The sequence below is a fragment of the Syngnathus acus genome, chromosome 22 (genome assembly GCF_901709675.1).
Source record: "Syngnathus acus chromosome 22, fSynAcu1.2, whole genome shotgun sequence".
NCBI classification, from domain to species: Eukaryota; Metazoa; Chordata; class Actinopteri; order Syngnathiformes; family Syngnathidae; genus Syngnathus; species Syngnathus acus.
The window spans coordinates 164,849-179,025 of record NC_051106.1 but is presented as its reverse complement, the minus strand read 5'-3'; the positions used below and the strand labels follow the sequence as shown (position 1 = coordinate 179,025).

General features: G+C 49.6%; 1 protein-coding gene and 1 long non-coding RNA gene across 10 annotated transcripts in view; one reads left to right on the top strand and one right to left on the bottom strand.

Annotated features, from left to right (window-relative positions):
* Positions 1–8,025, bottom strand: part of LOC119116518 — a 20,764-nt gene extending 12,739 nt beyond the window's left edge. The window contains exons 1-2 of the long non-coding RNA XR_005096286.1: positions 8,015–8,025; positions 2,328–2,333 (exon numbers count right to left, since the gene is read on the bottom strand). This is a non-coding gene — a long non-coding RNA (uncharacterized LOC119116518). The remainder of the gene's footprint in view (positions 1–2,327; positions 2,334–8,014) is intronic.
* The window catches only part of ppp2r5eb (protein phosphatase 2, regulatory subunit B', epsilon), a 14,881-nt gene extending 704 nt beyond the window's left edge, over positions 1–14,177 (top strand). For 3 of the 9 annotated variants that reach the window (XM_037241952.1, XM_037241949.1, XM_037241946.1), the window contains exons 2-14: positions 4,590–4,753; positions 7,382–7,578; positions 7,649–7,750; positions 7,894–7,986; positions 8,162–8,292; positions 8,406–8,465; positions 12,321–12,429; positions 12,524–12,577; positions 12,652–12,702; positions 12,770–12,889; positions 12,953–13,080; positions 13,404–13,505; positions 13,773–14,177. In XM_037241952.1, the coding sequence (XP_037097847.1) occupies positions 4,597–4,753; positions 7,382–7,578; positions 7,649–7,750; positions 7,894–7,986; positions 8,162–8,292; positions 8,406–8,465; positions 12,321–12,429; positions 12,524–12,577; positions 12,652–12,702; positions 12,770–12,889; positions 12,953–13,080; positions 13,404–13,505; positions 13,773–13,872 (1,404 nt within the window). In that variant the 5' untranslated portion in view covers positions 4,590–4,596 and the 3' untranslated portion in view covers positions 13,873–14,177. The other 6 variants (XM_037241950.1, XM_037241947.1, XR_005096285.1 and 3 more) reach the window with 5 other exon arrangements.

Genomic DNA, 14,177 nt, shown 5'->3' with positions numbered 1-14,177 from the left:
GTTGTCTTATGCTTCGTCGGGAACGACGACGTGCTAGCGCGATAACAGCTAGCTAGCCAACTCGTTAGCCGCTCGGCTCACCTCATCTTGGCTTCGCCTAGCTGCGAGACAGCAGCAGAATTTCCATATTTGGGGTAACTCTTCGTAATCAAAGTTGCCTGACGCCCCGCAGATGTCTCGCGTGCGCGTGGAAATCGAGCGGCCGGCAAACTGCGGCCAACGGCAACCAGGTCAGTCAAGGGGCCAAACGGGAGGTTACCGTGTCAAGTGGCTAAGTGCTAGCTGTCAAGTTTGGAGGGCTGGAGCTCGGTAGGCCAGAAAGGAGCTAGAAAGAGAGCCTCAAAGAGCCCGGCTGCAGTCAGTTTGCTTAACCTTGTGGAAAGCTACACTACAACAATTCCCGATTTTGTCGCGAAAACGTGTACACGATCCGTCAACAGTTATCACGCTCAGGCGGGCCCTTGGTTTCAGTTGCGATGGGACGTCACTGACTCATGTTCAAGACAAATGCACGCAAGTTTGCCACTTGGTCTGTAATGGAGCGTGAGTAAGAAGAGTTAAAAGTCAACAGGTTGAAGATTGCTGGAGGGAAAATTACCACTCTATCTCCAGGCACTTAGGCCTGTTATACATATAGAGATGATTCTAATATTGGAAGTAAATGATTTTTTGTTTGGACACTTAGAGTCCGACGGCAACAAATGTCAGGCATGCGTGCAACCCTTTTGTGTGCCAGCAATGTCTCCACAAACATTAAAATTATGTCCATCACCAGCCACCCCGAAGCACGTATTGGGAGGCACGAGTCTATCCGGTGTCATCTCGCCAAAGCCAAGAAGAACGCCTTGTCCCGGCCGTGCACGTGCCAATGCTACCTGATGACTTTTTCAGAAAAACCTGTGAAAATGCTCCGATTCCTGGCTGTTGTCTTGATGCAAAGTCGCTTGGTGTCAAGATTTGGGGTGTGACTGTATTTGGCTTGAATCGGGCTTTCATGATAGGTGGCACATTCACCCCACAGTTAAGAAGGTGTGGGTTCGATTCCACCTCCGGCCCTCCCTGTGTCGAGTTTGCATGTTCTCCCCCTGCTCGCGTGGGTTTTCTCCGGGCACTCCGGTTTCCTCGCACATCCCAAAAACTGCTTGGTAGGCCGATTGAGCACTCCAAATTGCCCCTAGGTGTGGGTCCGCGTGCGGATGGTTGATAGACTCTGTGTGTGCCTGGCAACCAGTTCAGGGTGTACCCCGCCTACTGCCCGATGACTGCTGGGATAGCCCGCGACCCCCGTGGGGACAAGCGGTATGGATGGATGGATGGATGGATGGATGGATGGATGGATGGATGGATGGATGGATGGAACGGGCGGGCTTTCACAATCTTCACGCCGCCATTGGAAAGCCCATGGGCACCAAAGGAAAGGGCGTACAATCTCGAGGAACTCGTTTCACGTTTTGTTCTTGAGCGCAGACGTGAGCCGAGTAGCGTCTTGCAACGGTGAGCTCGCCTCACTTAGTCCGAGCGAGATCCGGCCAGGTTCAAGTGATCCCAAAGCTGACCTATTTGCAGGCGGCCACGACGATGTGTTGTGTCAGATGAATGACTCCGGTCGGCTATATCGTCCAACAGAAGAGTGTTTCCGTTTGTTGCTCGTCACGCTCCAGCCCAAAAAGCCAACAACCAATGGCGGCTCATATTTAAGAAATACCTCCTTCCCTCTGCCGAAGCTGAAATTGTGGCAATGTTTGATTCTTCTGGCCTTGACTCGACGCCTGTTTTCCATGCAAATGTTCAATCTGTTTGAGAATTGATAGCTAACTGCGCTGACAAACGATGTCCTCGAGTGATTTTTGCTCAAAGATGGACTCTGATGCAACGACTCTGCTCTTTGTGGTGATTGTTTCTGGGGGGTGACTATCGGCAGCAGACACAGTGGTGTGTGCCCCCCCAGGCCGATGTTTGCTTGGCATGACGTTCCTCTTTGAGGAAACGGGCCTCTGTATGGCCAAAGCATAGTTGGATGCTTGCAAAAATAGCAGGCTCCACCCACTCGGCGCTCTGAACATGAAACCGTGACTGCATGTTGGAAAGCGCTCACTCGCTGGCTGGACGGCTCCTAGTTTTCGTTGATGATGGTGTCTTGGCCTGCATCGACCTCCGCCTGTCTCGGGCCGCGGCTACGCCGCTCGCTTAGATGGCGAACACAATTGACCGGTCCGACTTGGACAAAAGCAAACGATTCCATAAGAAACTTTTGTCTTTGCAGTATGCGTATTGCATGGGCCAATAATCGCCGCAGCAATATTTTTTCAATGTAGTGCAGCCCTAACGTGGTCCTACGTGTCAGCTAACCCTAACCCTCTTCTCCCACTGTTTCGCCCTCGAGAAAATAGGGCATCCGTAAAAATTGGTTCTCGGGCCAGGCCTGCCGCCACTGCAGTCACATGGCGTAGTGGCCCACCTCTGCTCAAAGGAAGCATGTCCTGTGGGAAAACGTGTGTGTGCGTGCGCATATGTGTGTGTGCGCATGTATGTGTGTGTGTGTGTGTCTGCGTGCGTGCGCATGTTGACTTTTGTATGGTTGGCTGAGGAGCAGCCCCATGATGAGTTGAACATTGCAAGACTACTTGCCTTCTTGGCATTTTTAGGGCCTGACATGGGAGAATAACAATCTGCTTGACACTCTGGGAAAACAAAGCAAAACAAAAGTGCTAATAATTGTCGGCCGAAGTAGGACATTTGCAAACGACCGCTTTGCCTTGGAAAGCAAAGACTGGAAAAAAATGCCATGTTGGTGCCCTTTCTGCACTCTCTGCTTAATGTTATTCCTCCATCAAGAGAAGGAAAGCACAAAATAAATGAAAAATAAAGTTAAAGAAAGAATGGACACATTTCTGAAAAGGTAGAGTTTTTTTTGTTCCATTCATCGACGATGAACACAATTGACGCAAGAATCTGTCATTCAAATAATCATGAGTTGCAGCTTTAATAAGGCTCGCGCGCGTCTGTGCGTGCGCGTGTGAGTGTGTGACTTCCTGTTGGAGCAGGCCTTCCTCTTCCTTCCTCTCCCTCGCTCTCTTTTCTGTCTGTCCTTCTCTCTCGCCCTCTCTTCCCTTCTTTGTGTCTCTCTGGTCTTTCTGTGTCCGGGCCTCTGCCCCCCCCCTTCTTTTCCTGCTGTAAGCCCCCCCCCCCCCCATCAGCCTGCTTATGTAAGAGCCAGAGCCAAAGTCTCCCGCATCGTCCTGCGTTCTTCCCCTCCTCCTTCCTCTGCTTCTCCTTGATTTTGCCGTTGTGCGCTTCTCGCGGTGACCGTGGTTGTTTTTGTCAGGGAGACAGCGAGGGACGGATGGTAGTGCACGGGGAGGGCGCTGCCCCTCCGCCGCACAGGTGAGGCCACGAAGGGCGTTTGTTTGATCGGGATGATGAGTTTGCATGCACGAGTTTATTGGAGCTTGTCGATTGGCTTCCGGTGTTTTGCTATGGGCGGCAAATGTCATCAAAATGGCTGCCGCCACACACATTGATGTTCGTTGGTACATGTCTCATTTACCACACGGTCAAGGCGTGATGACTCAGCATCTTTTTAGGATTGATATTGGTGTTGTCTTTTTTCCGAGCGGCAGTCCTGGTAGGAAAGGCCTGTTGTTGCCGCGGCGACGCACAACGTGTGCCGATTAGCGGCGCATCGGACGGCCGCTATGTTTGTCTCTTTGATTGGGAAGACGTCAGCGAGGTGCCCTTCTTAGCCTTGTGAGCTAATCCCAGATTTTTGGTGACGTCACACACTCAGGCGCCGTCCTCCTGGGCTCCACGCCGCCGCCTGGTTTCATCTCAACACGTGTATGCAGTGATTGACCCGTTGCTAAATGTGAAGCGCTTTGATATAGCTGCGGCGTTTGTAAAATGCGTGATAGAAATTCTGTTGGATTGGACCCCAACACTTTTTCCTTGCGTGATTTGTATGAACAATTTCAAAGGATCAAATTGGGTATCGGCACAGATGCCGGCTTTATTCCGAGTTCTGAGCTCCTGTGGTCATTTACAATCAGGAACTAATAAATTTAAATTTGAAGGAAAATTGCTGTTGGATATATTGGTATTTATTTAAAATGATCTGTCACTTTTTTAGCGGGGGTTCAAAAAACTCATGGTATGGGCACTTGGTATCGGTGATTACTAAAGGTTCAAGTCCTCGTTCTATCGGTCTGGGTAAAAAGTGCTATCTCACACTCCCTAAAATGGATTGAAGGGAGGTCCTTCAAGATTAAGCAGCAGCTGTTTTTTTGGCAGTGCGTGTTACGTGGCATTGTAATATCATAAGGGACCAGGCCTTGTTGCGTTGCCGTCCGGGGCTTTAATGCAAACAAGGCAAGTCACGGCTCGGCGGCTGTGGCAAGTCGGCGCACCTTGCCGCACTTTGCTGAGGTCCCGGCCCGTTTGAAGCTCCTTACGAGCCAATGTCGGCATTGCCTCTGCGCTCGCGAGCTGTCGGCCGACTTTGAGGTCGAAGCGCGCCATGCCTCCTCAACGTAGCGCAGCTTGTCCTTTTTGTGCGCTTTCAATGGTAACATGTGGCCGCGCTTGTTCCCTAGCAGGGCGATGTCCTCGGCAGCCACCACGCCTCCATCGGTGGACAAAGTGGATGGCTTTTCCCGCAAGTCTGTCAGGAAGGCCAAGCAGAAGCGCTCGCAGAGCTCGTCCCAGTTCCGCTCCCAGGGCAAACCCATCGAGCTCACGCCGTTGCCGCTGCTCAAGGGTAAGCTTCCGCTGCTGCCGCCGCCGCGTGTGCCTACGTGCATGCGTACCTGCGTGCGTACCAAGTCTTGCTGCTCGGGCCTTCTTAATCTCAAACTCTGGATTGTTCTGCTCATCGATTCGCCTAAAGCTTTTCCCCACGAACCGAGTTGCGGCCGCCCCCCAGCTCGCAACGACATGACGTTTGCTAGGGCGCCATCTTGCTACATCGTAGCACCCAAAAAGGTGGGCACCCATCTATCTGTTCATGTAAAGCAAAGCCGCAGCGGTCGCAGAAATAACAGGCATTAAACAGGCATTAAACTGACTCAAAGGGCCGCCACAACATAATCTCGCGAGAGGCATCCCGCACAGACGTGCCCTGGGCTGCTTACTTTGAACTGAATCGGCGCAGTCCAACGCAAATAGTGAAACGGCGTCTCTGGCCGAGAATACGTCGCGCTTGCTTATTTTGCCGTGGAAATTGCAATTCTTGCAGTAGAGCACAGGTGTCAAACTCAAGGCCCGGGGGCCAGATACGGCCCGCCACATCATTTTATGTGGCCCGCGAAGACAAATTGTGCATCAAATTCGTGTGTCATTACTAGAATTGCAAATTGTCATCACTTTTAATAGTCTTCTTTTTTTTTTATATATATTTCACCAGTTTTTACTCGTCTGATTTGAAAACGAGTTATTTGTCAGTTTGTTTTGTAGTTTTTACTGTATATAATATTAGGTGCTCATACATTTATTTGGGTTGACAGTCATAATGGCCCTCCGAAAGAAGCCATTGTGGCCTGCGAAAAAAATTAGTTTGACACCCCTGCAGTAGAGCATGAAAATGTCATTTTTTAAAACATCGCGATTGTAGTGATAGTGGAAGGGAGGGGCATAATGAAGCCGGATTCGGTGCCTTATGTGGCCGCTGGGCTGTTCTCGAGGAGGAAGACGGCCGAGGGTGCAGTTTCCTGGAGGGGCCAGCGAGGCGTGATGACTCTGAAGCTCTCGTCCCCTGGCGATTGCAAACAGATTGTCCGTACGGCAGCGGGATCGCTCCCGAAGAGCTTTTAAATTTTTGTGCCGCAGTTGAAGACGTTTGCGGCGAGGGCGCTCGTTGCTCGGTTGTCATGGCAACAGAGCCTGAAAGACACGTCATCACGTTGACATTGCCGCTGCGCATGGCTGGCTTGATATGAAACATTCTCCATTTTTCATGCTGATGATTCAAGATTTACTTTGATTTTGCTCCAAAGACAATCTGGATGAAGACGACTGCGTGTTGCGTTCATTGACTCAGATGCCTTCTTGGGACAGCAAAGTGGTTTTACGAGCGCACTCAAAGTTGCCCCGGATGGCCCCATCCATTCATCCATACTCCCATGATGAACATTTTTTCTATATGTTCTTTGCAAACGCTTTTTATCAGCACGAAAGCTTGATAGCCAGCTGGGCAGCCAGGAGAGGCAAAGTGCCGCATAAATGCACAGGCAAATCTTGTCCACTGTTCCTTTTGTCATAGTGGACTAATGTCGGTAACCCTTGTTGCCTGTATTGAAAACATTTGTCATCTCTGCAAATGGCTTTGACACGTTTCCCTCTCCTATAAAAAACTGTTTGCGAGCGCTCCGTCCAAACATCACTGACTTTGGCACACAATGGTCCGGAATGGATCCTCGCCACCCAGAAACCTTTGATCTTAGACTGAGGCTGTCAGTCACTGCTCTATTGTCAACTTTGCAGGGAATCTTCCTTTTTCCCACCGGCTACATTTTGGCACGACGTGTCCATGCCTGTCCATGTCCGTCTGAGCTTCTTGGTCATCAGGTTCAAGAAGAGGGCCTCAAAATAGCCGCATTGAGACGTATGCGCGAGGCCGCCTGCCCCATTTGACAGCCCGAGACCGCCAAGCATCATGCCCCCCCACCCCCCGAGAGAAACCCGAGCCACGGGGTGTCCCTTTACATTTCCCGGTGGCAACACTTGCTCCAAGCAAGCCACAAGAGGCGCGCCGCCAAACTTGTCGTCCACATGTTGGCGGCCAAGCCACGTTCACCGCCGCATTTCGCCGCCGCCGAGGGAGCGACGGCGTCGGGGCTCCAGGTGGGTGTCGCTGGTGTTAAAGTTAGCCCGACCTGCCAGGCCCGCCCGTCACTCCGAACCTTGAAATGGCCCCGGCTGCCGTCTCAATGGAAAGGAGAACTTCTGACGCAGTCAGTGGGACGTTCATCCCGTGAGTGAGGCGAAAGCACAGCTCGGCTCGCGCTCGTTGTGCAAGGGACACTTTTTGGCGCTGCCTTGATGTCTTTGCGAACGGTCCGCTTGCGAGTCAAGCGTGTGGACTTGTGTGGTTTACCATCCTCTGAGCGCCGTACGTGGCAACGCCTCCCCAAAGTTATGCCACTCTGCGCTTGCCAACCGGGAAAGGCCACTGCTGCCAGAAGGGGCGCGACCCCCCATTTTAAAACACCTGTTGGCGACATCCAGCATGCAGGCCTCCCCGTGGCTCCAAGCCCGCTTGGGAAGAGCATCCCCGATAAAGAATGCCATTGCTCAATTGCCGTTTGTCTGTCGGGAAGCAACGTGGCCGCTAGGGAAGAGCATACCCGTTGATTGATTGACATTTGTCTGTGTGTCTGGCTGTCCGCAGACGTGCCGGCGCCGGAGCAGCCAGAGCTGTTCCTGAAGAAGCTGCAGCAGTGCTGTACCGTCTTTGACTTCATGGACACGCTGTCGGACCTGAAGATGAAGGAGTACAAGCGCTCCACGCTCAACGAGCTGGTGGACTACGTCACCGTCAGCCGCGGCTACCTGACCGAGCAGGCCTACCCCGAAGTGGTGAAAATGGTGAGCCAGCACCGTCAGTGCCGGCGCCAGCGCCATCCCCCGTCCTCACCTGGGCCCCTTTTGCTTCCAGGTGTCTAACAATATATTCCGGACCCTCCCGCCCAGCGACAGTAATGAGTTTGACCCCGAAGAGGACGAGCCCACGCTGGAGGCGTCCTGGCCTCACTTACAGGTGAGCGAGCGAGTGCCTGTCCGCCCACTGCGCCTCTTGGCTTTTGGCCTCGCTCCGCCCGCTGCGCCTCTCGGCTTTTGGTCTGCCTGCTCCGTTCCATCAAAGTCTGTGCCACCGACGGCCCTTGTCTTCCTTGTCCTCAGCTGGTCTACGAATTCTTCATCCGCTTCTTGGAGAGCCAGGAGTTCCAGCCCAGCATTGCCAAAAAGTACATAGACCAGAAGTTTGTCCTGCAGGTGCGCCCAGCCACATCCACACTGCCACGCGTTGACATCCACACAATCCAAAAAACAAAAGCTTCACATTTGTGTGACCCGATGGGGAGCCGGGGTCGCCAAAATGTCACTCACACAAGTGGTGGACCACTTGCCAGGTGGCGGCCTAATGTTTGCCTCCGCCGTGTCCCGCCAGCTCCTGGAGCTGTTTGACAGCGAGGACCCTCGGGAGCGAGACTACCTGAAGACGGTTCTGCATAGAATCTACGGCAAATTCCTGGGACTGAGGGCTTTTATACGAAAACAGATCAATAATATTTTTCTACGGTCAGCGCACACTTTTGTCTTGTTGTTTGCATGCTCCCGATTTTGTGTTTGATCAATTTGCAAAGGTTTTGCCTTGTTTCTCTTTGCTTGTCTTCTCATGCCGACGCCTGCAGTTTTGTTTATGAGACGGAGCATTTCAACGGGGTGGCAGAGTTGCTGGAGATCCTGGGCAGGTATGTGGACCCCCACTAGTCCAGCTTGTGCAGCGTTAGCTTGGAGAAAACAAAAGCCAAGGTTAGAAGTTGAGTGGTTGTATAAATGCGGCGCCCCGGCCCCCTCTAGTGCCACGGGAAGAAATTGCAGGCCGACAGTCCCGTTGCCGTTCCATTTGAGCCCTGAAGCACTTTGACCTTATTCCCAGAGCCGGTTCAGACCTCCATTTGCCCTCGGCAAAAATATGTCAAGGGGCCCCCCTAACTAAAGTCGTCCAGGCCCAAGAAGACTAGAGAGACAAAATTTGACTGACTCAAATTAAGTTTAATGTGAAAGAAATTACTTAAATTACTTAATTTTAAATAATCCATTGCTCCACCTCTTACTCAGTAACAACATTTACACAATTGTACAAATACAACAGGTTAGTAGATGGGTAAATAGAGATCATTTGCAAATGTGTTTACTACGTATTGTTATTCACCTTCGTCATGGCACAAGTTTCATTCGTTCACCAAGAGGTCGGCATTTATTAGTCTATGGGCTATCCAAGCAAAAGCCATGCCCCCTTGTTATTGTTAACGTGTCAAATATTGATATATTGCTGGGTTGAGCTCCATATTGCTGTAGTAAGTGATTGGTCTACTACAGTGGGGAGAACAAGTATTTGATACACTGCTGATTTTTCAGGTTTTGCAGCTTGCAAAGCATGTAGAAGTCTGTAATTTCTGTCATAGGTACTCTTCAACTGTGAGTGATGGAATCTAAAACAAAAATCCAGAAAAATCACAGTAGATGATCTTCAAATAATTAATTTGCATTTTATTGCATGACATAAGTATTTGATCATCTATCAACCAGTAAGAATTTTGGCCCTCACGTACCCTTTAGTTCTCCTTTAAGAAGTCCGCCTCTTCTCCACCTGTATTAGCTGCACCTGTTTGAACTCGTCACCTGTATAAAAGACACCTGTCCACACACACAATCAATCAGACTCCAGCCTCTCCACGATGCCCAAGACCAGAGAGCTGTGTAAGGAGATCAGGAATAAAATTGTAGACCTGCACAAGGCTGGGATGGGCTACAGGACAATAAGCAAGCAGCTTGGTGAGAAGGCAACAACTGTTGGTGCAATTATTAGAAAATGGGAGAAATTCAAGACAACGGTCAATCTCCCTCGGCCTGGGGCACCTTGCAAGATCTCACCTCATGGGGCATCAGTGATCATGAGGAAGGTGAGGAATGAGCCCAGAACTACACGGCAGGACCTGGACAATGACCTGAATAGAGCTGGGACCACAGTCTCAAAGAAAACCATCAGTAACACACTACGCCGTCCAGGATTAAAATCCTGCAGTGCACGCAAGGTGCCCTTGCTCAAGCCAAGGCCCGTCTGAAATTTGCAAATGACCATCTGGATGATCCAGAGGAGGAATGGGAGAAGGTCATGTGGTCTGATGAGACAAAAATAGAACTTTTTGGTTTAAACTACACTCGTCGTGTTTGGAGGAAGAAGAATGATGAGTATAACCCCAGTAGAGAATCTTTGAAGAGAGCTTAAAGTCCGTGTGGCCCAGCGACAGCCCCAAAACCTGAAGGCTCTGGAAGAGATCTGTATGGAGGAGTGGGCCAAAATTCCTGCTGCATGTGTGCAAACCTGGTCAAGAACTACAGGAAACATCTGATCTCTGTAATTGCAAACAAAGGTTTCTGCACCAAATATTAAGGTCTGTTTTTCTGATGTATCAAATACTTATTTCAAGGAATAAAATTGAAATTCATTATTTAAAAATCATACAATATGATTTTATGGATTTTTGTTTTAGATTACACCACTCACAGTTGAAGAGTACCTAATTACAGACTTCTACATGCTTTGCAAGTGGGAAAACCTGAAAAATCAGCAGTGTATCAAATACTTGTTCTCCCCACTGTACATGCATTCAGTACTTTATTCAACAAAACATCGGGAGAGAAGACAGATTACTCCTCATTGCAGCGTCCAATCACGCAGTCTGTCACGCACGCACGCGCACACACACACGGCACCCTTTCCTTTCTCACACTCCCTCCGTTGTTTCGTTTGCACAGATGTTTCATTGGCTAAACAAATAGCTAGTCAGCTGATGGTTCTTAACTACTCCAACTTTTGAAACAACAGCAAAACGTTGACAACAAAACACCCTTTCCTCTCTGACTCTCTCCCCTGTTGATTCAATTGCACAGACTTAAGTTGGACAGGCTCAATGAAACGCTATCAGCTGGTGGTTTTCAACCATTACCATTCAAAACAACAGTAAAACGTTAACCCTAGTTTTCAACGCATTTCCGTACTGATTGTATCGAAGACCTGAACGTGTTTTAACTCGGCATTGTTGTGCAAGATTTTCACTCATGTTCCATACGAAATTAACCACAGAAGGGCCTAACCATGAAAAGAGAGGGGTTACGTTGCCTTTCTTACCTGACTTCTGTTTTCTTTGCTGTCTTTGCTCATTGTCATAAAGACACCTCTCTTTTTTCATTCCTTGATTTAAAATGCCGCAACATCTTTGCGGCTACGAGTCTACGACACGCTGCTGCAAGCCATACAAGCACTTCTAGTCTAGACAACACACGAGACAAAATCAATATAATGACGTCACGCGAGGCCTAATGCTTAGAGCAGGGGTGTCTGAACTTTTTGCAAGGAGGGCCAGATTTGATAAAGTGAAGGGGCCCGGGGGCCAATAGTTTTTTCGGACATTTTTTAACTACAAAAATGTCATGCAAATACACACCGTTATAAAACAAATTTCATTGTCACAATTGTCTATTTTTCAAATGACAAAATAACCAAATCTGAGTCACTCAGGCAGATGTGAACAACTCCAAAAACACAAATTCTGCCTTTCATTCATATCTGAAGAGTCAGATAACATTGAACAAACTGTATGAAATACCTTAAATTTACATGAGTTTAAAATTACTTTTGCCTCATGAACATTTTAAACGGGAGTTATAAGTAATGCAAAGTTGTCTGTTATTATTAAAACTTAAAACTAGTGAATTTTGCTCTTGTCATTTACATTATCTTTCAGAAAATAATAGTTTGTGTCAGGTCTACAGGTCCATAACATCAACAGTCTTAACATGGCCACTTCGTAGCTTGCTTTAGTAATATTTATTTTTGACTCACAGTCCCGTGTGAAGAATCGCTGTTGTGATGCCAGTTCAGCTTGGAGCTGCTTCACTTTATCAGCGCGGTCACTCCCTGTTAGCTGATCGTTTGTGTTCGCATGTTTAGTCTGATAGTGTCTCTTTAAGTTGAAATCCTTAAACAAGGCAACCGTCTCTTTACAAACTAACCTTTAGGACAATGTAGTATTGCTCCAAATGTTCGTTTAATTTCCTTTAGAGGTCCGTTTGCGCGTGTTAGCACGATCGCGAATTAGCATATTTCCGCTAACTCGTTTGCCTGCCCAGTACTTCTTCTTTGCTGCGGGCCAATAAAAACTGGACCGCGGGCCGCAGTTGGCCCGCGGGCCGTAGTTTGGACACCGATGGCTTAGAGCGTATTCGGCGCGCCGCCACTGCTTATTCCCGTCAATTCTTTCTTGAGAATTGACTTTATCCTCCCGAATTCCAAACTTTTTCGCTTTGGTTGTGTAGCATTGCGTCTTTAGTTTGATACGCCTATGTCGTGAATAAAACCGTACAAGAAGCACCTGAGAAACGGGAGCAGGTTGTCACAGTCAAAAAATATGCTTCTGCTTTCTTCTCAATATTGCAGTTGAGCGGTTCTTCAGTCAGCTTTCGGAACCAGCCATAAAATCACCTCAAATCCAAGTCACACTTTGTCAAGAGTGGTGATGAGCGCTTGTTTTTGTGTGCAGTATAATCAATGGCTTTGCTCTGCCGCTGAAGGCGGAGCATAAACAGTTCCTGGTCAAAGTGTTGATCCCGCTCCACACGGTCCGCAGTCTGTCGCTCTTCCACGCGCAGGTACGCACGCGCCTCCGATGAGACGAGATGGCATGTCGGGTGCCCCGCACGTGGTGTCCTGACTGACGCCGCCCGTCTCCTCTCTTGTCTACAGTTGGCGTATTGCATTGTACAGTTCCTAGAGAAAGACCCCACATTAACAGAACCTGTGAGTATGCGTCGCCACCCTGGGACCAAATTTGAAAAGCATTGCTAGACATTCACTCTGACAAAATTGTTCAGGTCATCCGAGGATTGCTCAAGTTCTGGCCCAAGACTTGCAGTCAAAAAGAGGTGAGCCACCGCGTCTTTTCTCATTTCTTGTCTCTGCCGCTTGAAAGCCTTTGCGTGGCCGCCTCAGGTGATGTTTCTGGGCGAGCTGGAGGAGATCCTGGATGTGATTGAGCCCACCCAGTTTGTCAAGATCCAGGAGCCGCTCTTCAAACAGATTTCCAGATGCGTGTCCAGCCCGCACTTCCAGGTCTGCCTTGCCCCGTGCGCCACCTTTGCGCTCGAGCTGACCGAGGTGCCGGTGTGTGCGCAGGTGGCGGAGCGAGCGCTCTACTACTGGAACAATGAGTACATCATGAGCCTGATTGAAGAGAACTCCAGCGTCATTCTGCCCATCATGTTTGCCAGCCTCTACCGCATCTCCAAAGAACACTGGAACCCGTAAGCAAAGCGCGCCTCGCTTTCTCGAGCAAGAAAAACTGGCTTCTTCCTTCCTCTTGAATGTCGCAAATGCCAACTGCCGCACAAGAAGAATCACTCTCCGAGCCGGCCGGCCCCGCCCGCACGCTGTCCACGTTTCGCTCGTCCGCTGCAACGACGGGCTCATCCGATGACCATCCAAATCCTTGGGATCGGCCGCCTCGGAGGGGGGAAAGGGGCCCATTGACAGCCCAACTCAGGGCGAGGCAATTTGGTTCGGGCAGGGCGGCTTTTGTTGTTGCCGTGGGAATCCTGATGTGACCGTCCCCTGTGGTGTTCCTCAGGGCTATCGTGGCACTGGTGTACAACGTACTGAAGGCCTTCATGGAGATGAACAGTACTTTATTCGACGAACTCACCGCCACCTACAAGTCAGACCGCCAGCGGTAAGAAACACGTCAGCCTGAGTGTTGTGGCGACCGCGTGTGCCAATCCATATCATCCTCTAAAGAGAATGCCCGTAATTCGGGTCGATTGAGTCGATTTTACTTTAATGTTGCGGCATATGCAAGTGCCTGGTCCCGGTCCTCTTCTTTGTGGCACTGAGGACAACTTGCCAGTAGCCACTTGAGGGCCACCCGTTATAAATGACTGCCCCCTTCCAGCAAGTGCGCTGGATGAAATTGCAATTTGTTGTGGACTGTTGGCTCCAGGGAGAAGAAAAAGGAGAAGGAGCGCGAGGAGCTTTGGAAGAAGTTGGAGGACTTGGAGCTCAAGCGAGGCCTACGGAGCGATGGCATCATCCCCACTTAACGCTCAACCCCCCCATCCCCATCAGCCACGTCCCGCAGAACCCACCCCTCCCCAGAAACGTCTGGCCGGCGGTGTCTGCGGTTTGGATCGGGAGCTCCGCTCGTCTCTTAATTGATACTTTTTCTTTTCTTATGTTTTTTTTCTTGTGTTTGTGCGATTACTTTACAATAGATTCATCTTCACGTCTGTTTTCATGCTTTCAACACTGTAAATATTTTTTTTCTTTTTCCCTTCAACTGATATTATTGCAAACGGACGGAAAAAAACTAAACATAATAAAAAACAAGAAAAAATAGAAAATGTTA